General features: G+C 44.7%; 1 protein-coding gene across 7 annotated transcripts in view; it reads left to right on the top strand.

Annotated features, from left to right (window-relative positions):
• The window catches only part of ACACB (acetyl-CoA carboxylase beta), a 1,528,264-nt gene that overhangs the window by 452,616 nt on the left and 1,053,316 nt on the right, over window positions 1–22,332 (top strand). For all 7 annotated transcript variants that reach the window (XM_069214760.1, XM_069214756.1, XM_069214757.1 and 4 more), the window contains 2 exons: window positions 13,297–13,406; window positions 13,529–13,639. In XM_069214760.1, the coding sequence (XP_069070861.1) occupies window positions 13,297–13,406; window positions 13,529–13,639 (221 nt within the window). The remainder of the gene's footprint in view (window positions 1–13,296; window positions 13,407–13,528; window positions 13,640–22,332) is intronic.

Raw genomic sequence — 22,332 nt, 5'->3', positions numbered from 1 at the left:
CTTGCAACAATGGTCTCAGGCATAGGGTCAGCTACAGGATCTAGTGGTGTAAGACCGCCAAACTTACAAATCTCTGCAATTGTGGAATCACAACAACTTAGCAAAAGGGCGGCCATTTCAGGCCCTGGTTCCACAGATCATAATCACAACAGATGCGTCAATGACAGGTTGGGGAGCCCATCTCAACAATCTGACAATGTAATGGGAATGGGACTCAATCTAACAAACCTATCATATAAATCACTTGGAATTACTAGCAGAATTACTAGCAGCGTTTGCAGCCATCAAAGCATTTCAGCCACAGATCATACACAAAATAGTCTTAATAAGGACAGACAACATGACAACAATGTATTATTATGTGAAAAACAGGGGAGGGGCTCACACTTCTCCCAATTGTACCTTCTAACTCAAACAATATGGAAATGGGCAATTCACAATCACATTCACCTGCTAGTGAAATACATTCAAGGGATACAGAACCAGCTAGCTGACCTTCTAGGCAGGACGCAGCAACAAATAGGCGATTCACCCACAGCAATTCAATATTACTTTCAAATGTGGGGAACACCAAACAAAGACCTTTTCAGAACAAGCGAAAATGCAAAATGCCAAAACTTCGCATCCAGACATCCACACCCTCAATCCAAGGGCAATGCTCAATGGATCAACTGGTCCGGGATATTTGCTTACACTTTTCCCCCCTCTCCCGTTAATTCCATTTCTGGTCAACAAGATGCGTCCCACTTCCCTTACCATGATACTCATAGCTCCCATGTGGGCACGTCCACACGGGTACACAACACTGTTAGATCTGTCAGTAGTACCACATCACAAGCTTCCAAACAGACCAGACCTGTTAACTCAAAACAGGGGTCAAATCAGGCATCCCAATCCCAGTGTGCTCAACTTGGCGATTGGGCTCCTGAGGTCATAGAATTTGGATATCTAGAGCTTCCATTAGAATGTATGGACATTCTAAAACAAGCACGTACACCAACAACCAGGCAGTGCTACGCAAATAATTGGAAACGTTTCGTATATTACTGCCAACCTAAAAATATCGATTCACTTAAAGCATCAGTACAGGATATTGTGTTATTTGCTTTAGTTACAAAAAGCAAATCTTGTCTGTTCCTCAATTAAAATTCATTTAACAGCAATATCAGCCTACCTACAAAATAGACAACATACCTCTCTGTTTAGAGTTCCTGTCATAAAAGCATTAATGGAAGGGCTTAAATTAATTATTCCACCTAGATTTCCACCAGCTTCTGCATGGAATCTTAACATTGTGCTCACAAGACTTATGGGTCCCCCATTTGAACCCATGCACTTGCGCTATTCAATTTCTAACATGGAAGGTTACTTTCTTGGTAGAAATCACTTCCTTAAGAATGGTAAGTGGAATTCAAGCATTTACTTTAGAAGAACCTTTCTTCCAGGTACACAAACACAAAGTAGTGCTGAGGACAAATACAACGTTTTTGCCTAAAGTGGTTTTACCTTTTCACATTAATCAGTCAGTGGAGTTGCCAGTCTTCTTTCCACAGCCAGACTCTACTGCTGAAAGAGCTCTCCACACTATTGATCTCAAAAGAGCTCTAATGTATTATGTAGACAGAAAAAGGACATTAGAAAAACAAAACAACTTTTTGTTGCTTTCCAACAACCTCATAAAGGTAATCCTATTTCAAATCAAGGATTAGCTAGATGGATTGTAAAATGTATTCAAACATGCTACCTCAAAGCGAAAAGCCGTCTATTAGTAACTCCAAAAGTACATTCTACAGAAACAAGGGGGCCTCAATGGCATTCTTAGAGAATATACCAATGGCGGACATATACAAAGCAGCCACATGGTCCACACCACACACATTCACTAAACATTACTGTGTGGGTGTTTTATCTCTACAACAAGTCCATTTTGGCCAAACCTTGCTAAAAACGCTATTTCAAACTACTCGGACTCCTACGGCCTAACCACTGCTTACTTGGGAGGAGAACTGCTTCTTTGTTTATGTGCAGCATGTGTATCTGCAGCTACACATGCCAACAAACTGATAATATCACTTACCCAGTGTACATCTGTTCGTGGCATGTAGTGCTGCAGATTCACAAGAGCCCTCCCCCCTCCCCGGAAGCCCGGGAGCCTGTAGTCATTGTACATTGTAGTATTTAATCATATAAAAATATATAAATATATATATATATATATATATATACACACATACATTGCATGGACATCTTCTTTACTTTCTTTATATATCCTTATATATATGTGTACATACACAATTCTTCATTCCTTACTTCACCCTCCTGCGGGAAAACAATCTATCAAAGGACTCGATGCCCATGTGCACTATCACCGAGAGGAGGAGTCACTCGATCCTGTGACTCGGAAAATGCTTCTTCGAAGAAAAACAACTTGTAACACTCTGAGCCCAACACTAGATGGCGATATATGCACAGCATGTGAATCTGCAGCACTACATGCAAATAACAGATGTACACTGGGTAAGTAACATTTTCCATATATATATATATATATATATATATATATATATATATATATATATATATATATATATATATATATATATATTACTTTACTCATGCCATGGAGGGCGAAGCAAGCAGCCCAGCCAACATCCACTTTCAACAAGGTCATTTGGGAAACGCTCACACAGGATCATTGATTGCAATATACTTTTAATGGCAAAAACAGATGTATTTCAGCCACGCAGCAACCTTGATCACCTGACCAGTAAGTGGTTACCTCCCTCTTACAAAGACAGCATAACTAGACCTAGAAAATGGACATGGCACAAAAATGCAAATTCAAACGTAAATGTGGGCAGCGCCATGTTATGCAGTAAATTTACCACAAAAGAATCCGTGCTACCAGTGATATTGCTTCATGCCAGTTAATAGGGACTTCATTAATTCTCTTGCTCCTTGAAATCTGTTTCAAAAGAGACTAACCTAAATTAAATTATCCCCAAGATAAGTAATGTTTTCGTGATAGGTTAAAAACCACCAGCTCGATCAATAGCATGTAGTTATAAATTATGAAAAATCACAAGACAATACATAAACCAGTATATCAAACTTTATATGCTGAAAAATAACATGCTGGCAGAATAATATGATATTGACAATTCCAGTAGTGTGGCTTTAGGATAACTGTACTGAACACACGGTTCATCTTGCTATCTCAAAATATCAAACCATGCAACCTCACTGCACATAATATGCAGAGCCCTTTTTTATACTGGAAATACTGCAAAGGAACCAGTTAGAATTGTTGCTTCATCATATATCAGTAAATGTATCACAGGATAAATGGCTAACAATTAACCCATATATCTGATAGAGAAAACTAGCGGCAGATTCCTTATCTTAGAATTCTCCCCAGGCCTCAGTATGGATCCGGAAGCTTTTCCTTAGCACTACCTCTGCGCGTCGGTAGAGGGAGTAGATCGACTCTGTAGCGACATCGTGCCTGGACATGACGTCCATGTAGTCCTTCCCTTGCCGCGCTGATATCAGTTTCTTCTTTTCCACGCAGCAATGCAGATCCGGAGAAGCAGTTCCTCTGGCCCTTTTTCTGGTATTTTTCTATAGTAAAATAATAGGTTTTAAGCCCTCTGGGTCCTCTGCTTGACAGATTTCGGTCACGGACCCACACTCAGTATGTATGTGGTGTCTGGGCACTCACCACTACGCTGAGGATTGCGATGCCTGTCATCGACTGAAGCCCAAGGCTTTGCGGGAGTGGCAAATGAAGCTCCTAGCAGCGCGGACTGAACAATCTTTCTCACTGAGGTGTCAGTCCATCTTCTTCTTTGCGTTCCAGAGAGTGCTCTAGAAGTCGTTCACGTACAGCTTCTGCAACATTTTTGGTTCCATCGGCATCCTCAAGTAAGTGTCCCTGAGCAGTGTCTTTTTGTCACTGCTCTCCCCAATTCACCCCCCCCTCCATCATCTCTTCTACAGTGTCTGGGGTGGAGTCTGCGCTGGAGTCGACCCCTTCCCTTCCATCCTATTCCGGCGCCAGGGGGACTCTGACACAAATGCGGGACTACTACTCATCTCTCCATGCTGTTTTTGGGTCTTCACCCTTGCTCTGGAGCGCCTTGGGCCCTAAGGAGGTGGCAGGTGCTCTGACAGGATCTTCATTGGCGGCTTCGTCCTCTGTGCCCATTCAGCCACTCAACTTTGACTCTGGGGTGGGATTGGTGTTGATGCACAGCTTCTTGCCACCGCCATCGACTGCGCCTGATTCTGTCATACAGACGGCGTCCACAGCAATTTTGGTTCTTAGCTTCGCTCGATGCCCCTATTGTTTTTTCTCCAGAGTCTGGCAATGCAGTTTCCGAGGAGGCTTCACCCTCTTGACGTCGAGACAGATGGCGGGAGCGGTGCTGTTAAAATTGGATCTTCTTGCGGTACTTGGCCCTCTTGTTCCTCCTTCAGAAGTTGCTGTACATCCTCAGCCTCCTTTTTCAGGCCCGTTCCATTTTCACAATCTGATTGGTTACTTGACTTAGCCAATGCGAGTGGCCTTGATGCATTGCCAGCATCCAGCCTCCTCTCATCCCTTGGTTTGGTGACTGAGGCAAGTTCTGCTTTCGCAGATATGTTGAAATGTGTGGCAGAAGTGTTGCACTTTGTGCTTCCTCTTGTGTTATTGTTAACTGATCTGTTACTGGAATTACATCCTGATCAGTCTTCTAAGGAATTGACCCTCCCATATTGTGAGGCTCTTTATGACATCTTTTTGGGTGTTTGGAACCAACCTGCTTCTGGTCCCCCTGTGGAGCATACTGTCTCCCACAGACACCGGCCAGCACCGGAAGATCTGTTACGCCTTCGCCACCACCCGGCAACGTTTTGTGGTGCAAACTGTTTTAGCTGCACATGATGTGACACAGATCCCTCCTGCCCTACCAGAGCGGGAAGCCAGACAGCTTGGCGCTTCTGGTAGGATGTTCGCCTCATCTAGCGCTGCCTTATGTTCCACTAACACCTATGTGCTGGCTCGCTTCTCCCATGTTCTATGGGATTCAGTGGAGCGTACATTACCTACTCTATTTGAGGAAGCTGGGACTCTCTTATGCACTCAGTAAAGGATGGTCAGCCAGTGGCAAAACTCACAATTCGCTCTGGTATGGACACCACCTATGCTGTTGGTCGGCTAATGGTTGCATCGGTTGCACTACGATGGAGGGCTTGGCTAAGACCTTTCAATTTTTTGGCTCCTGTGAGGGATCCATTGCTTGACAGGCCATTTGATGGCAAGTAACTTTTCAGTGTACACACTGATTCGGCTTTGGCCACTTCCTAGGTTCTCATAGTAGGAACCGATGTTACGACCTCTTCTGAGCTTAATCCGGACACCTACACAATTTCATGATGTTTTAGGTTTCTGAGGTGTGTTTCTATGCGTGCGCACCTTTTCCAGTTCTGATGTTTCTCAAAGCTGATGTGATCTTCTGGATTTCCATTTACCTCAAGTGTTTGTTCCTGTTGTTTGCAAGTTCATTGTTCTCACAGAATAGCACCTTATATGGTGGACTTTTCCACTTACAATGGTGGTGCTGCGCACCGTTTCAGTTCTGTGGTTTCATAGCCATGTAGAGCGGATGCTCTACCTCAGAGGCATGGTCATGAGCCTTTATTATCATATGACCTCCCAAATGCGTGGATTGATTCCACACATCTTGGTTAATTTGTTACCACGTATGGTGGGTGTTTTGGTGTGCATTCAGACCAAGTCTGCCTCTCCTTATTTCTTCCCTTAGGCAGGTCGCCTACAATCTCTGTTTTGTGCAGATTGGGTTTAGCCATGCCTCATTTGAGCATTTTGGTGTGAGCTACTTGCTACTTTTTCCTCCTTCTTGTTCCCTGTTGGTAACTTTCTTGTACTCCTACGGGAGCTATCAATCAGCGCTGTGTTCCTTCCTTCCTTCTACAGGAGGTGTTTTTCCTCTGCTTCCATGGGATTTATTTTGGACATTGTCCTATGTTTTTCTTTCAGATTTGCTTTTCTGGTTATCTTCATACACCTTCCGGACCACATTTGGTGGCTTTTGAAGGTTATTATTTTCATCCCCCTCCTGTCTTTAAAGGTGTCTGTGTGTCGCATACCTCGCTTTATGTACAAAAAAAAGGGAACACATAAAATGAATTTACTTGGTTAATCTATGCTTATATATTCCCTTTCTGTACAACCCTTGTCCAGTATAGTACTTGCTTTACGGACATTGCTTGGGATGCTAGTATTCACAGTACATATGGTGGTCATGATTAGAATCCTTCAGACTGGATGACAACGGTTCTCTCTAGTTGTCTCTCTACATGCATCCCACCTTTTATCTCTTTATCCTATAACAGAGTCACATACTTAATTGTATGTAATTCTCTACGTATCTCTTTGACATTTTCACACCCTTTCTTCACTTCACTCATCTACGGCTTTCTCTGTGGACTTCCTGTTTTTTCCCATTGTCCACTATGATTGCTTTATGATGTATACCAACATGCACTCTCAAATAGACATGTTTTACAGTTGCCTTTATTCCTTCCATGAACAATAGTTTTGTTGGGTGTTTGTCATCTGGTCTGTTATTTTGACCTTTTGTATGGTCCTTTGAGAGTTGTTTCCTTCTACTAGTTCGCATCTCTATAGGCACTTTGGGGGTCATTACAACCCTGGCGGTCTTTGACCGCCAGGGCTGTTTTGGAGGAAGCACCGCCAACAGGCTGGCGGTGCTTCCAGGGGAATTATCCGCCGCGGTCGCACCGCCGGGACCGGCGGTTTCCCACCACATTGGTCCCGGCGGTTTAAATCTCCAAGGGCAGCCCTGCTTGCAGTTCTGCCCAGGGGATTACGAGTCCCCCTCCCGCCAGTCTTTTCATGGCGGTAAGAACCAAGAACAAGAAAGAGCTAATAGCCTATCTCCTCTTGGTGCAGTCCGGCTAAGTTAGATTCCCTAAACCTTCTTCCCATGTTGCTATTGTCAAAGAATCATACGTTTTACGTTTAGTCCAATGAAAGTAAACCCCAAATCTGAAATTTTACTGGTACATGGTTCACATGTCGACTCGGGCTGCCGCGTTCTGAATGGTCTGCAGTCTTCTGAGTAGCTGGGTTGAGATGCCAGCATAGAGGGCATTGTCGTAGTGGAGGCGGATGGTGACTAGTGCTTGACGGTTTTCTTGGTTTCAGTGGGGACCCATCTGAACATTCTGTGGAGCATGCAGGAGGGGTGGAAGAAGGAGGAGGTGGTGGTTTTGATCTGATGCTAAATGTTTAGTTGACTGTCGAGGACGATCCCTAGGTTGCGGGCGTGGTCTGTAGGGATCGGGCTGGGTCCGAGTTAGATTGGCCACCATCTGTCGTGCCAGGCAGAATTGTCGCTCTCGAGGATTAGTACTTCAGTTTTGATGGAATCCAGCTTGAGGTTGTGGAGTCTGTTGATGAGGGTGTTGTGGGAGACTGTGTCGAAAGCTGCGGAGAGGTCAAGTAGGATCAGAGCAGCCATTTCTCTGCAGTCGAGGATCTTCTGATGTCGTGTGTAGTGGTGATGAGAGCAGCCTCAGTTGATGTTCTAGAGTTGTTACATGGATATTGCAAATTAATTTATTATGAGGTAATTAAGTTTCCCATGAAAGACCAGTTGGATTATTAATAGATTTTCCTTCTTGTAGATGTTTGTCTTCTTCTCAGACTGGGTGTGCTCTTAAAGAGAATATATTGCGTAGCATTTGAATGTGCAGTAGTTGAACCTGGCAGCGTCTTTCCTAACGTCCTGTAAAAAAAGCATTCTAGTCCTTCTAGAGAATATAGGCCCTCATTACAATCCTGGCGGTCAAAGACCAACAGTCTAGCGGTGCAATCTTGCCTATTTCGCCCGCGGCGCACCGCTTGGACAGGGATTTTCCGCCACGGTGGTCCCGGCGATTGTAATCCGCCAGGGCAGTGCTGCTTGCAGCACTGCCCAGGGGATTACGAGTCCCCTTCCCGCTAGCCTGTCCATGCTGGTAGGAACCGCCATGGAAAGGCTGGCGGGCAGGGGAGTCGCGGGGCCCCGGGCCCCTGCATTGCCCATGCACTTGACATGGGCAGTGCAGGGGCCCCCAGGCATAACCCCACACTGCTTTTCACTGTCTGCAGCTGCACCCGTCGCACAGCCACAACACCGCCGGCTCCATTTGGAACCGGCTCCCATGTTGCAGCCCACATCCCTGCTGAGTTTCCGCCCGCCGGCCCAGCGGTGATGTCAGAATGGGCACGGCAGTTACAACTTGGCGGGCGGCAAGGTTGTAATGAGGCCCATAGATATGTTGAATGAGCCCACAAGGCTGTCTGCCACTAGCTGACCAAATGCTTGTCCTTTGATATTTTGCGGCTTTGTGTACACTGTACCATATAAGAATGATGGTGGTAAGACGGGCAAGCTGTTGCCACCTATGAATTCTGACACTGGTTTATGTATAGATCTATGTAATGCCAACAGATTAAACACATTTATTTATTTACAGCACTTACAAGGAAGACTGCTGAAACAGTAGATTTGCTGTTGGTCACCCCAGAAATGAGTCTGTCTCTTCAGGGTTATTGCAGCCTCTGCTCCAACTACAGAGCTCTTTTTATGGTTCATCAGCACCACACAGGTCTCCGTTTGGCAGCAGAGGAGGATCCTTGCTCCCTCCTGCAGTTAATAGACAACTAGCATTGCACAATTGCCCAGCTCTCTCTGATCCTCAGTTTGTCTGCTCACCCACCTCTGAAGAACTTAGTGAGCCACAGTTCATTGTCAAACCTAAAACTAATTGCCTTCCCATGTACATCTCCTCACAGAGAGTCAAGGTGTTCTGGCGCATTTGGGAACCGGATGCTAACTTTAGAAATCTTAACTTCACCCATGTATAAGCTTTTTGCCTATACTTCTATATTGAAAATATAAATAAGGGAGGGAGATAAGGAAGTTCACCCCATGTTCCCCTAAGAATCAAGTATCAAAATCAAAAATGATGCCTGTCAAACCGGACTGTTTAATTTCTATTTTCAGATTCAAATAAGGAAATACTCACTTAAAAAAAAAAAAAATACACCACACACTCGCGCCTGACATGCAGAGTCTTTGCCAGCTATAACTTTTCCCCCGGCGGCTCATCCCACTTTTGGAGGGAACTTTTTGAGGTGATTCAAGTACAGTTTTTCCTGGGATCATTGTGGGAGCAACGGGTGAAACAGGCCGTTTGGCTAGCATCCTTTTTGTTTTTGGGACTACTTATATAAGCAGTTATGTGGAAGTTGAGAACATTGGTGACAGCAGTCTACCAAATCTTACAACTCAACCCTTCCATCAGGTCAAGAAAGCAGAAGGCACCTAAACATAATTTAAAGACTGTATTTTGTATTGTGTTTAATGAACGCCACAATGCCATGGTCATCCTACAGCAAGTGAGGATGTGTTTTACTGGGCTTTCAAGGGAGGAATAATAGTGGCTATGGTTAAACATTGGTGAAAAAGTGGATCTGTCTTTGAAAGTCTTTACACAAAGTAAGGCCACCCCTTGCTCTTGGTAGCTTTAATCAAAAGCAGAAAAACTTTTGGGATACTCCAAGATTAGGCGAGGACAGCCATTCCTTTTATCTCCTCCGCCCCTCAGTAGGTTGCACTGATGCAAAACGGTCTGGAAACTCTTCCCTTTAGCCCTGAAAATGAGGATGAGGTGCCAGAGATGGCAATTGGTAAGCATGCTAGTGCGGTTGTATTCATGTAAAAGCATCCGATTCAAGTACTGTGTTAGGAAATGTTATTTTCAACTTGGGAAATAGCTAAGTCCACTTTTAAAAGTTGTTGTACCCTAATGCTTCTCTGTTCCCTCGTGCTTTGCAAGTGTTTAAAGCCTGAGTGTGAACTAATTTCTGCCTCTGTTTTATATACCCTCTACAAACTTGATTAAAGGGAATAGATGTCATTTGTTTAGCTGTCGTGAGTTACTCCACATTCGACCTTTTCCCTCTGCACCTCCTACCCATCTGGTGATTGCCATTCTCTAGTACCCCTCAAGGGTGGAGTGGCAAAAGAATCTTCGTATGATATATCTCCTCATTGGGTTTGTTGCAGCCAGATTCCCTTCCCCGTTTTAACCACCTCTTTAACTTTTACTTGAATCATGTCCCTGCCCTTTTTCCAATTTGGGACTTAAATGTATTCCTGCCACAGAACTATTACTTGATGCCACCTCTGTTGAATCCTGTACTTCTCCAACTTCAATGGATTGTGCTGTCATTAGCACAATAACTCCATTGACAATACAAAGCCCTCACTCTAGCAGCACCATATCATCTTGCCCACAACGACTAGCATGCACAATCATCAACCTACTATCCTCACCATGTGTCCTCATCAAAGACCAGTCTTTGGCTATTTAGCCACTAATCACATTGCAGTAACACTGTATGAGACAGTCTTGTTTCACTGCGCACAGCTTCACCTCCATCCTGCTAACACCCCTTTACCACTTGTTCATTTGTTCTCTTATACTTTACCTTGACTTCATCCACTGAATTTGACGCCAAAGTTCAAAGCTGCCAATCCATTTTGGACAACATTTGGTCCTTTTAGACCTCAGCCTATTAACCCTTATCCTTTACATCTGGTATTTGTCTGAATCGCATCATTGTTCAGCTACTCCTCACATCTGGCATCTGTTCAACATTTTTCAGATGATCCCTGACCTTGTCTCCTTATAAAAAATATGCTTATAGTCCTACTCGGTAGATCATTTTGCACTACTAGGCTCCATAACAGGCCTTTCACACAAATGGCTTGTCTCATACCTTTCCAGACAGTTCTTCGCAGTTTCATGGGATCTGAAGATGTCAACACAGGTCTCACTACTAGTAGACGTTTCTGCTGTCTCATTTTTCAATGTAAATAGCTTCCATCTCTAAAATGGTCTCCTCATTTCGGATTTCACACCGTGTTTACACTAACCCCTTTCATTACGTGTTCTCGTAACCTGTGGTTTTACTCTGCCTTCAGAGTTCCTGGGTTCCTACCAGCCATCTAGAATTGGATGGATTCCAATCACCCATACAGAGCGACTCTAAAACAGATGCCCTACAGGACGTATAATTTGCCTCTTCTTCCACATGCTTCTCTCTCATCAGTTTGCTTCCCCAAGACCCTGAAATTTGAATTATTAGCCAGAAATCTTAGGATTCTTTTGTGTGCATTCTGTGTTTGAATTAATGTTAACCAACCTATCCTCGTTGTTCTATATACCATCACTATTTCTTTTTGGCGCGTTTGTGATAGGAATATTGTAGCTGCTAAATAAGTAAAGAACTATTCAGCAAATATTGTTTCTTCCTGTGTAGACTTCAGATAGCTCAAGCAACATTGCACCCTCTCTCCCCCAAACGTTAATATGCTCAATTTTGGTTACCCCATATGCCCATATTCATTATGGCTTAAACTGTAGATTAAAGCCAGTACTATACTGGTATATCCGACTTCGCACACCTTTCTCCTACATCCATTTGTCAGCACATCTGCATTCCTACTGCAGCATGGCTTGAGCAGTCTGTGCCATACACTTGACACAAACACATCCCATATAGGTCACACTGCACGCATATCCTTTCGGTCCATTTATACACTAGCATCTAGTGTTTAGTCATGCTGTCTTTAACTCGTATTCACTAACAAGTAACAGCTGTTATGCAATGTTAAAAAAAAAAAGAAAAAAAACATGCCAGGACTTGTATCAGTAGGCCATTGCAGCCTGCACCACCCATTGCTTCTGCCAGCGTTGCCAGTGATAGTGCCAACACAACTACTAACCACTGCACACCTACACGCATGACAATTCAGACCATGCCAGGCCACCCAAAGTTATAACAATGGCGTTTGCAGTAGGTATTATTCATTTTGAATGTATATTGACTTATTAAACCCAGTTGTGCTCATCCCAAAATTAGACAGACAACACCACCATGTGATGGACTGTCACTAGAGACGGTGTTGACAATGAAATGCTCGTGCCGAGCAACGGAAGCCACCAGCTCAAATTAGGCGCTGCTATTATGACAAAGAGAGAAACACACGCACATACGTTATACTCCTTTCTTTCCATGCCTATTTTACTCATTCCGTTTCCTCTTTTTTTCTCGCTTTCTTTAACTCTGCTTCTCTCTCCCTTTAGGAGGTACAAATATGTGCTGAAGTTGTGATCTTCACTTCTGATGTATCATTTAGACCCCTGATACTCAAAGTACGGCCCGGGGGCCACATGCGGCCCTCCTGACCTTTACATGTGGCCCTCTGGTGTACAGCAGCACTCTGCTGATGTTTGCTCAGATAGATGCTATCAATAAAAAAGGTGTTAAAGAAACAGGCTAGTGTTTATTTAAAGGATAATTTGTGTTAAAGAAGGGAAGTAACTGTTAAGTCCTGCATCACTTAACTTTAGGAGCACCTTCATTCTTAAAGCCAGCTTGGAGTGAAGTGTAAACATATTATTAAGTCTCTTCAAAATTCAAAAAGTGTATTTAATTTACATGCGGAACCTTTTCAGTTTAATACATCAGATTATATCAGCACATTGACAAGTATTATTTTAAAAGTGATAGTTTTCAAACATGAATTTAGAAACCTCAATTCTTCCCCCTACCCTGACGACAATGCCAATAGTGAAACGTGGCAAGTAGGTTGTCATGTGCACCCTTTAGATGATCTGGGTTCCTATTAAAACATTATAGTTTTTTAAATCAAACATAGAAGAAGGTTTTGTTCATCGGACACCCTGAAGTTATGTATTTTTTTAGGTCCTCTTTATGTGATAACGAAGGGAAGAGAAATAAACCTATTGCTTAGGATCACACAATTTGGTAAAGTGGGGAAGCCAGGATTAATCCCAGTTTTTCTGGTTTCATATTTTGCAATTCAGCAACTACATGTATATGCTTTGCTTCCCCTACACCCACTGTACCCTCAATGCCCCCCCAGGCCCCCCCCCCCCCCCCAAACCCCGGCTTGACCACACCCCCACTTGCATCAATGCGGCCCTCAGACACATCGAGACCACACCTTTTGGCCCCTGGGAAAATGTTTGTGAGCACCCATGATTTAGACAGAAGTATTTTTCTATAAAGTACTACACTTAGTCTCCATGATGTCTGTTTTGAGAGACCTATACTTGTATGCTTTGTCTGGACACCTTTGAATTCCTGTCACTGCGGTTCTTGTTAATGTTGCTATCTATAACTAGATTTAGTGGTGGAATGGACCCCAGAAGATTACCAGCAGCAGAAATTAATCAGTGTTCCCTCAGAGATGTACGAGCGTGGCTGTGTGAGAGATGTGGACGAAGGCCTTGAGGTAAGAGCTAAATCGCTAGAAGCCAGAGCATGCATTGCCTTCAGTAATTTCTATTTTTTTATTGTATACTGTGTGAAACAGTGAAGTCAACTGATAATTGTTTTTTTCTAACCCTCTTTAAGGCGGCTGAAAGAATTGGTTACCCTGTTATGATCAAGGCTTCAGAAGGTGGTGGTGGTAAGGGAATTAGAAAAGCAGAGACTGTGGAGGATTTCCCCAATTTCTACAGACAAGTAAGTGTTTTAGCTTTTTTTTTGCTTTTAATTAATAGCTCGGTTCGTAATTGGGTCTGGAATTCTTAAAGTGATATACAAGAAAGAACATTTTCAAAATGGTATATCTGCGTTAAGAAAAAATAAAAACATAAATGTGAAATAACACATTTACTCTACCCCTATATTTGCCAGTCACCCATTATGCTTATTTTCTGGAAATATAGGCTTCTGATAAAATTACTACAGATTCCTCACCGTGTGAATTTGCACTGGGACCAGACTGCATCTAGAAACTTTCTTAGCCGTTCCCTTGCATGTCAACAGGTGGCATTGTCCAGCTCTGCATCGTCTGTCTCCCCCTGGGCAGAACATTGGGACAACTATATCAGCACCACCCCCATGTGCTGACTTCAGTTCCTTTCTTTCTGTGCCTGCCGATCCAGAGCTTGAATCATGTCATCTCTGACAGATTTTCTTTCCCCCTAAATTTTCTCTTGCATGCAGACAGTGTCCCCTCTGAAGATTACAGGTTTTAAGCCTGGATGTGACTGTAGCCAACAGATGCCTGTAACAGACACCCACAATATCTGACGTTAGCGCCTTAGCTCCAAACATGGGTCAGTGTAATGTCAGTGTTGCACCAGGATGAATAAGAAGACCAACTGGGACCCTGCGGTCAAGCTTGCTGTTGACAAACTCAGTTGATGAAAAACAAAACTCAGTGTCGAACCTGGGGGCATAGCGGTCCTGGTCAAAGTCAAGGACGCGGATGTCTTCCTGTGATTGGTTGTCATTTAGGTCATATGAGGTTCAGATAAGTCCAAAAAGTCACCCAAAAAACATAACATCCTGCCACTCAGAGTCCTGCAACACTCTAGGCACTGGACCTGTTCCCACCTTGGGCAGCCGCTTTGGCTTGTTCCCAAAGGGACAGTAATGTCACAGCAGCTGCAGTAACTAAAGATAGCTGTGGTGGAGATTTTTGGTGCCACACTAGATCCCTCACCTGTGCCGCCTCATAGTATTGTGTAGCAAGGCTATTCCTCTCTCGGACTTGGATCTCGGAAGGACCTTCATAGCAATATGGGATTGTCCTCCTACTCATAGCAGCGTCCGCACAAGGTTATCCAACCTGGCAAAGGAGGAATTCGGAATCCTCCACTGCGATTGTCCTGGAGAACATACAAAAACCGAGGTAGTGCCACCATTTTAAACATTGCTGCTTTTCCCAGCAGTGAGAGCAGAGGCACCTGCAAGTGTTTTATGTCTTCTTCCAGCTGTTCCAAAAGAAGGCCTACGTTCACCTCATAGTGCAAGACCGGGTCTTTAGTGATCCAGATCCCCAGGTACTTAAACCTACCCATTTCTATCCTCAGCGGCAAAGCAGGTGTCATCCCCTGATCCCAGTCTCCCACCAGAAACAATAAGGATTTGTCCAAGTTGATGCTGACCCAGTGTGATTCCCCGAATATACAAGTAAAGGAGCACATACTTAAGGTCCAGCTGGACCCTGTACACTCTTGACTGGTATGAATGCCCCTCTTTGTCTTTGAACTAGATTAGTTTAGTCCTAGTAGAGATTCACCTCATGACCATAGATTGTCCAAAGACTGTGGTTACACACCGCCTGAAGGATAACATCCCTGTCTCTGAAGTTCATCAAGCATGCAGTGATCATGCGTGGGTATGCCCCAGGCGGCGGTGGCAATGCTGGGATTCTATGTGCCTGTTCTACTGAGAAGAAATGGGAAGACGTGCCCTGTAGAACTGTCTTTGCTGGCCATTCTTCCACAACAGTTCTGATCCAACGGCCTATTACATCACTCCTACAAGCTGGACATTGACGATGGGACCTGCCGTCCACATCCTCCAGTCTGTTTGCCAGCAGTCACACTTCTCTCTCCATGGTGGAGTATTTGAATAAGGTCTTTTACTGCAGTAGGACAGTCCCCAGGTCGTCTTCTGTCTCTGATTTGGTTAACGAGTATTTTATGGTCATAATGCAGTAATCCCACGTCTTCCACCACTGCAGCTACCTGTGTCTCCAGTTATGGTCTAGTGTCTTATGGCCTCCAGAATAGCACTGTGTGTGCTGCCAGGGAAGCCTTGCCTTCTTTTTTTCCTGTTGACTGTCCTCGGCTGTAACTTGGGTGGGGTGGGGGGGGCTTCGCAGGGTCTGACCATTGTGGATTTCCTGCAATCCCAGTGGCCCACAGGCTGCATATGTGAGTGGACCTCGATTACAAACACACTACTAAGCTCTTGCCAGCCCAAATCACACAGTCTCAGACCCACTTCAGGAGGTATAAAGAGACTCCTGGGTGGTCCAGGCCAGACCCTTTTCCTAGCAGTTGTCGTTCTCAGTTCTGGGCCAGACAACAAGTCTTTTGGGTGACTCACAAGCCTCGCAGAGCCAAGTGAAACCTTAGGGCTGAGTCTACGCACCCATCATCAGTTATGGCCCCAGTGTTGCAGGCTGGTGTGTCCACCACTCCTTTGCTGAGGTAGGGGGGAGTTGCCTCAGCTGCCAAAATGATATCCTGTTGCCGCTAGCGCTAGTTCGCTTTGTGGAAATGCATTGTAGTCCCCTCTGCCCTGGGTGTTGCCTCCTCACAAGACGTCGCATGTGCTGTGCCCCAGCCTGCGGGAGCTCATATGCCCTCCCTAAGTTGACTTCCACTGAGCCTTCTGTGCCCTCCGTCACCCAATTGCACCGGTTCCAGATGGTGCTTCATCCTTGCTCACTATCATAATGCCACTGATGTGTGGTCTCCCTCCCCCCACTATACTCTCCCCACCTAATCTTCTGAGTGGCTCGTCTGGACCATTCGCAGATACCTTTACCTAAGAACTATAGGCAGGTTCTTTCCCCGGCTCACAGGCTCTGGTCCGTATCGTACTTTCTCTCAGTTGCCATGGCCCCAGGCAGGAGGCCGAGATCCGCTCCTTGTGACTCCACCCGGTACCTACTGTATGGGTTATTGCCGAGCAGCCTCCAGCTTGGTCGCTCACTCTCCTCTGTAGGCTGGCTGCAATCTGCCTGTATTCTGCTTATGTGGGTAGTACCTGGTGGAGGGATGGGGTCGGGGAGGTGGGACGACACCGTTGCAGCTGCTACAGAGTCTTTTTGGTTAGAAGAAAATGGCTCAAGGGCCTCAGGTAGGCGCAGGAGCTCTAACACACACATCCTGTACCATGGCCAGACAGACCACACCCCACTCAATCAATCAATCATAATACTTGTAAAGTGCAACTAGTCACCAGCTAGGGTCTCAAGGCGCGGGGGAGGTCAGTAAGTGAGAGGTCGTCGATGAATGGAGGGGGATCAGGTGAAGAGCCAAGTTCTGAGGTCCTTTCTTAATTGCGATAGAGTGGGAGAGCTTCTGAGGTGGATGGGAAGATGTATTGTTTTATATATTAAAATCTGCAATGGCTGTGCACGAATTAGCTCTCAAAGACTTATTCCACCAGAACAAAGGCTGCTACCACTGTGCTGGTGGCAGTTTGCTGGTCCTGGATATTTGCCTGCCAGCACCATGGGCATCGCCCAGGGAGTAGTAATACTTTGGTATCTATTCACAATGAGGAATGACCAGTTAGGAGTCTATAAGGAAAGTAAATTAGTTATCTTCGGTAATGCCTTTGTGGTACAGGCTCCATCTCGCCTCAGATTCCTCAGTGACCAACCCTCCTCCCCAATCTGTAGAATGGAGTCGCATAGTCCATTAGCAGGATCCGCAACTAAAACTCTGCACACTGCTATATCTAAATTTCAGTGGCTCTGCATACATCTGTGGGGATGGAGATCAGACAGGAACTGATGTCAGAGCGCGGAGGTGGCATAATTGTAGTGGTCCCATGTTGTGTTGTAGGCGAGATTGAGCTGACATAGTCATGCTATGCCATCTGTTAACACTTGAAGGAATTGCTATGAAAGTTTCCGAATCAACTCTGGTGCCTGAGGAAATTAGCAAGGTGAGGGATCTGCCATTAGATAGTCTCTGCCAGAAAAGGCATTACTGGAGGCGGGTAACTTGTTGAAATGGAACCCAGGTTTTTGCAAGGGATACTGGATAATCGAAAAGGTAGCTGACCGATTTTCAGGGGCTTCTGTGAATATAATCTGAAATTGCAGCAAATCATTAACATATGCCTCTTCCCCTGGGGATTTTATACTTCGACCATTGCGCCCCATAACACACATGATACAACAAAAGGATGGAGTGCAAGATACATTGGTAAATGAACAAGGTCACTGTGGACCGTCAAATGGTTAAGCATTGCTTGAGTGCATCCTACATTGAAACTGTTGTCTGGTAGATGCATGGACATTCATTCTTTGATTAAAAAAACGAATGCTAACATACAAATTTACTATTCCTTGAAGGCTGTCTTTTGCAGGTAGAACCCTTCTTGGTATCTGAGTGCTTTGCTGTTCCTTACCTAGAATAAGATATAGTTTATATTGTGTGTCTAGTCTAGTTTCACAGGTTGCAGCTTAGTGGGGAGGAAACCAAAGCTGAGATAATGGAGAGTAAGTGCAGAAAAAAATACCAACTGAAGTTCCAGTTAATTTAAAAAGACAGAAAACATAGGTGCAGATCCTAGGAATGCGTGGACCACTACTTGTGGAAACAGTTATGTGATTAACATTTTAGACCCCAATATACAGCTACAGAATAACACCAGACTCCAGTTGTTGGCCCAAAAAGAAAGTACGCCCATTCCTCACACACATAATCCTCACCCTTAATGTCACTTCTTATGTTCACCCCACCCAGGACACTGCCCAACCCAGACTAATAGCCTATACATATTACATCCATTTTAATACATCAGCCATACTAGCAGAGTGCACACTAGTCATGCACATTGTTTTGAACATGCTTAATTGATGTATTTTGGCCCTAGTGTTTGTGTGAAGTTAAATATAAATACCCCAGTCAAATCAGCTTCCCATACCTGACCCTCATATGCAGGGCCTGATTCTTGAGTATCGGAGATCTGGTTCATAGAAAGCACACAAGACAAAAATAAGTCTTATGCATATTGACTGTGGAAGTCTTTCCTTTTTCCTAAATTGGATTGGATATAAAGAGAAAATGGCAGCCAGGTAGCATGGTAAATGCACTAGAAGAAGCCATGCAGAAGGCAGGATGAAGTGTGTGTGATTTTTGACTAGACAAGAAGAATAAGGATTGATTAATGATTTGTTAGGTGCGTGTGCTCTAACTCAGCAAGAGATCCCCTGGCTCCGTTGTGCGGGTTATCTGCTAGAGTAGGATGTTCTAGTAGCCTGCCTAAAACTTGTCAGAGTAAGTCCATCCCTCAGCTGCTGTGGGGTAGAGTTCCAAAAGCCTGGTTTAATAATGCAGATTTCCTGCCCCATAGGATTATTTTAGTATGAAGGGAATGTGCAAAGTAACATTTAGTCTTTAAAGTTCTGGTATGAAGGGAGGAGGAGGATAGGTATGAGAAGAAAACTGGAAGTAGATTATTGATACATTTCTACACCCGGCAACCCAACTTAATCCAGTTTAATTTTAACCAGTCAGTGTAATAGCCTTCTGGCCTGTGTAATATGATCTCATCTGCCCAGGCATGCTATAAATAAGTCAGACATATTTTGTGCCCGGTGGATCCAGTCCAATAAGAAGGAATGCAGACTTTCATAAAGGCAGTTGCTTGGGTCTAGCCTCAGGTTCACTTCTCTACCTAGAGTTCACTATTTTACCTATCACCATAAGATGACAAACGTAACAAAGGGAGACTGGACCTATGCATGAATAAATGGTAAATTAACAGTGAAAGCAACTTTGTACAAACTTACCAACCTGGGTGTTTGAAAATCTTAACAAACCACTCCTATTATAGAAAGTAGCCACAAAATTTTGTGTCCGCTTTCTTTTGAATGTCTGAGGGATCAGTCACAAAAGCTGCATGACAATTTAACTTCCTTCTGAAATGTGCTAGTCAGAAAACAGTTTTTGCCAAACTAACAGATGTTATTGGGGTAATCATTATAAGCCTTTTGTTATTGCAGTCTTTTAGCTAACAGTTTTTCTGAAGGATCATTAACCATATAGGCACACTTCAGAAAGAACAATAGCTACCAAAGTTTTCTACAAAATGATCTTCAACCAAACCATTACAAAATTATAATAAAACGTGATAACCTTTATTAAATATTACAAATAAATTGCGAAAAAGTAAACTAAAATGTGCATTAAAGGAGGCTGTCTGACCCTTCTGTGACTGCCTGGTCCTCCCCCTTGGGTTGTGGTCTGATGCCAACAAACACACCTTGTCTCACTCCTCAAACCACCTCCTGATCTGAGAGGTGCGCACCACAGCCTGAGACACTTTTCAACCTTTGATGCCTGACTCCAACCCCTACGCCTCCCCCACACAGACAGAAAGTACATTCTCTTGCCTGCAGTTTCTCCAAGGCTGACCGTCACTCACTGCCATCCCCCAACACAGCACATTGAACATACAGCTACACCAAGCCCTCTCTGATTTCAGGTACAATAAACAACCCACCCTCATCAGTCTTCTCCTCAACACCCTCTCTCTAGCCAAGCCTGCATAGGTGTTTGGGACCTCCTTCCTAATGTTATCCTCACTGACACCGGGCTCAACTCAACCTGGCTGCCAACATAGCTGTGGTCCCACCTCACACCAGCAACACACTGCAGCTAAGGGCCTTCAAAATCCTCACCTTCAGCTCCATGATCATGGAGAAGCACTACCTTACTGCCCCCCCCGACCCAATCCAACTTTCTACACACCAGATCTACTTCCTAGCCCTCCCAACCAGATCCTTCATCTTACTCTATGACCTCAGCTTCCACCCAGAGGACCTGACCAACCTCAACTGTGCATCCCTTCTGGTGGAGCTCAGCATTCTAGGACTCACCCAAGAAGAAAAAAAAAACATGCACGTGGCCGGACACCTTCTAGACCCCATCTTTCCCAACATCACCATGAAGAAGTCCAGCCCGTTCACTTGGATGGATCGTTCCTTTATTTACTTTGACCTACACCTGCCAAGCCAGCCCATAATCACCAGCACCCAGACTACCTACGTCAATGGAACAACGTCCACGAGGGCATCTGCATTTCCAGCCTCCAGTTCAGACTCTTCCCCCACAGTGACAATCTAGCATGCTCCATCACGAACCTCAACAAGTGGACCATCTTCCTGGCTCTCCTGAAAACCTCCCAAACGGCTCGATCCAAGCCATAAGCCAGCTAATACATAGAGGGCCTCGAAGTGTCATATGAAGAAGCTGAAATTACTGTGATGTCACTGCCATAACAACATTGACAGAGACTCGTACAAGTTGTTCCTCCCAATCTACCAATACTGACCCTCACATAACCGATCTATAAGAACTCAAACACTACCGTGGAGTGCTTTGCCAACGTGAAAGAATTTCATTCCCATCTACCAGCTCCACCACATCACCCCATGTCAGGAACCCTATACACAACTCTGACTATTTCATGAGTGAAATCAACACCATCTGCAATAATTTCAACCTCCAGCTGGACCTCTCCATCCATAAAGCTCTGTACTCTGCCAACAGAAACATTTTGGAAACCTCACTAAACCTGCTCTCCAGCCTTCACCAGAACGGAAACCACTAACACCATACATTACATCCACTAATGAGCCCCTTGGGACCACTGTCTCCTTTACATCTTCACTTAAGGACTCAACCCCATCTGGACAGGCTTCCACCCATCCTTAATGCCTCACTATCTATCGCCTCTTTTTCAGACTTCTGGAAACATACCAACATCCTAAAGCTTCTCAAAATACCTTCAGTGGACCCTATAACCTTAACCAACCAGAAGCCCATCTCCCTCCTACCGTAACCAGCCACGGTCCTGAAGAAGTTCATCAACACCAGACTGGCCAGTTACCTCAATGCGAACAACCTCCTGTGTCCTTTCCAATCTGGATTCAGACCCAACCCCGGGACAGACTACTCATCACCACCACACCACCACCACCAATGACTCCCACCCCTTCCTCATTCAACCCCTTCGGTAGGCTGGAATGTTTGTCCAAGTGCTTTCTTAGATCCAGCTCTTCCTTCTCAGGACACACTAAAGTGGTCAGCAAAGACCCCTACTCATCTGCCCCTCTCCAGCCTGACCTGGGGCATACCACAAGATTCCTCTCTGAGCCCCACACTCTTCAACATCTACAAGACAGTCCTCATATGTATCATCCGCTTCCATGGATTTCCCATCATCTTTCAGAAGATAGTGCCACCATGCAAATAGACCCCTTCTGCTGTATGTCCTCGGTAGCAGACTGGGTGAAAAGGAACTGGTTCAAGCTCATTAGCTATAAAACAGAAGTGGTCCTCTTTGGCAAAGACACCTGTCTTTGGCGTCAGGGCTGGTGGCCCATTTAACTGTGGCCAACTTTCCCCATCCATTCAGTGCTGCCAGGAACCTGAGTGTCATGATTGACAGTCAAATCCGTATTACCAATCAAGTCAACTCCCCTCCTCCATTTGCTTTCACACCCTCAAAATACTCACAAAAGACTAAAAGTGTCAACTCATGGACACCCACAAATATGACACATAAGCCCTTGTCACCAGCCGGCTAGACTATAGCAGCGCAATTTACATCTTCATCACACCCCAACTCTCCAGTAAGCTCAAAGTAACACAGAACAATACAACTGG

This window comes from Pleurodeles waltl, chromosome 11 (assembly GCF_031143425.1).
Source record: "Pleurodeles waltl isolate 20211129_DDA chromosome 11, aPleWal1.hap1.20221129, whole genome shotgun sequence".
Classification (NCBI taxonomy): Eukaryota; Metazoa; Chordata; class Amphibia; order Caudata; family Salamandridae; genus Pleurodeles; species Pleurodeles waltl.
This window is presented reverse-complemented; position numbering and strand designations above follow the sequence as displayed.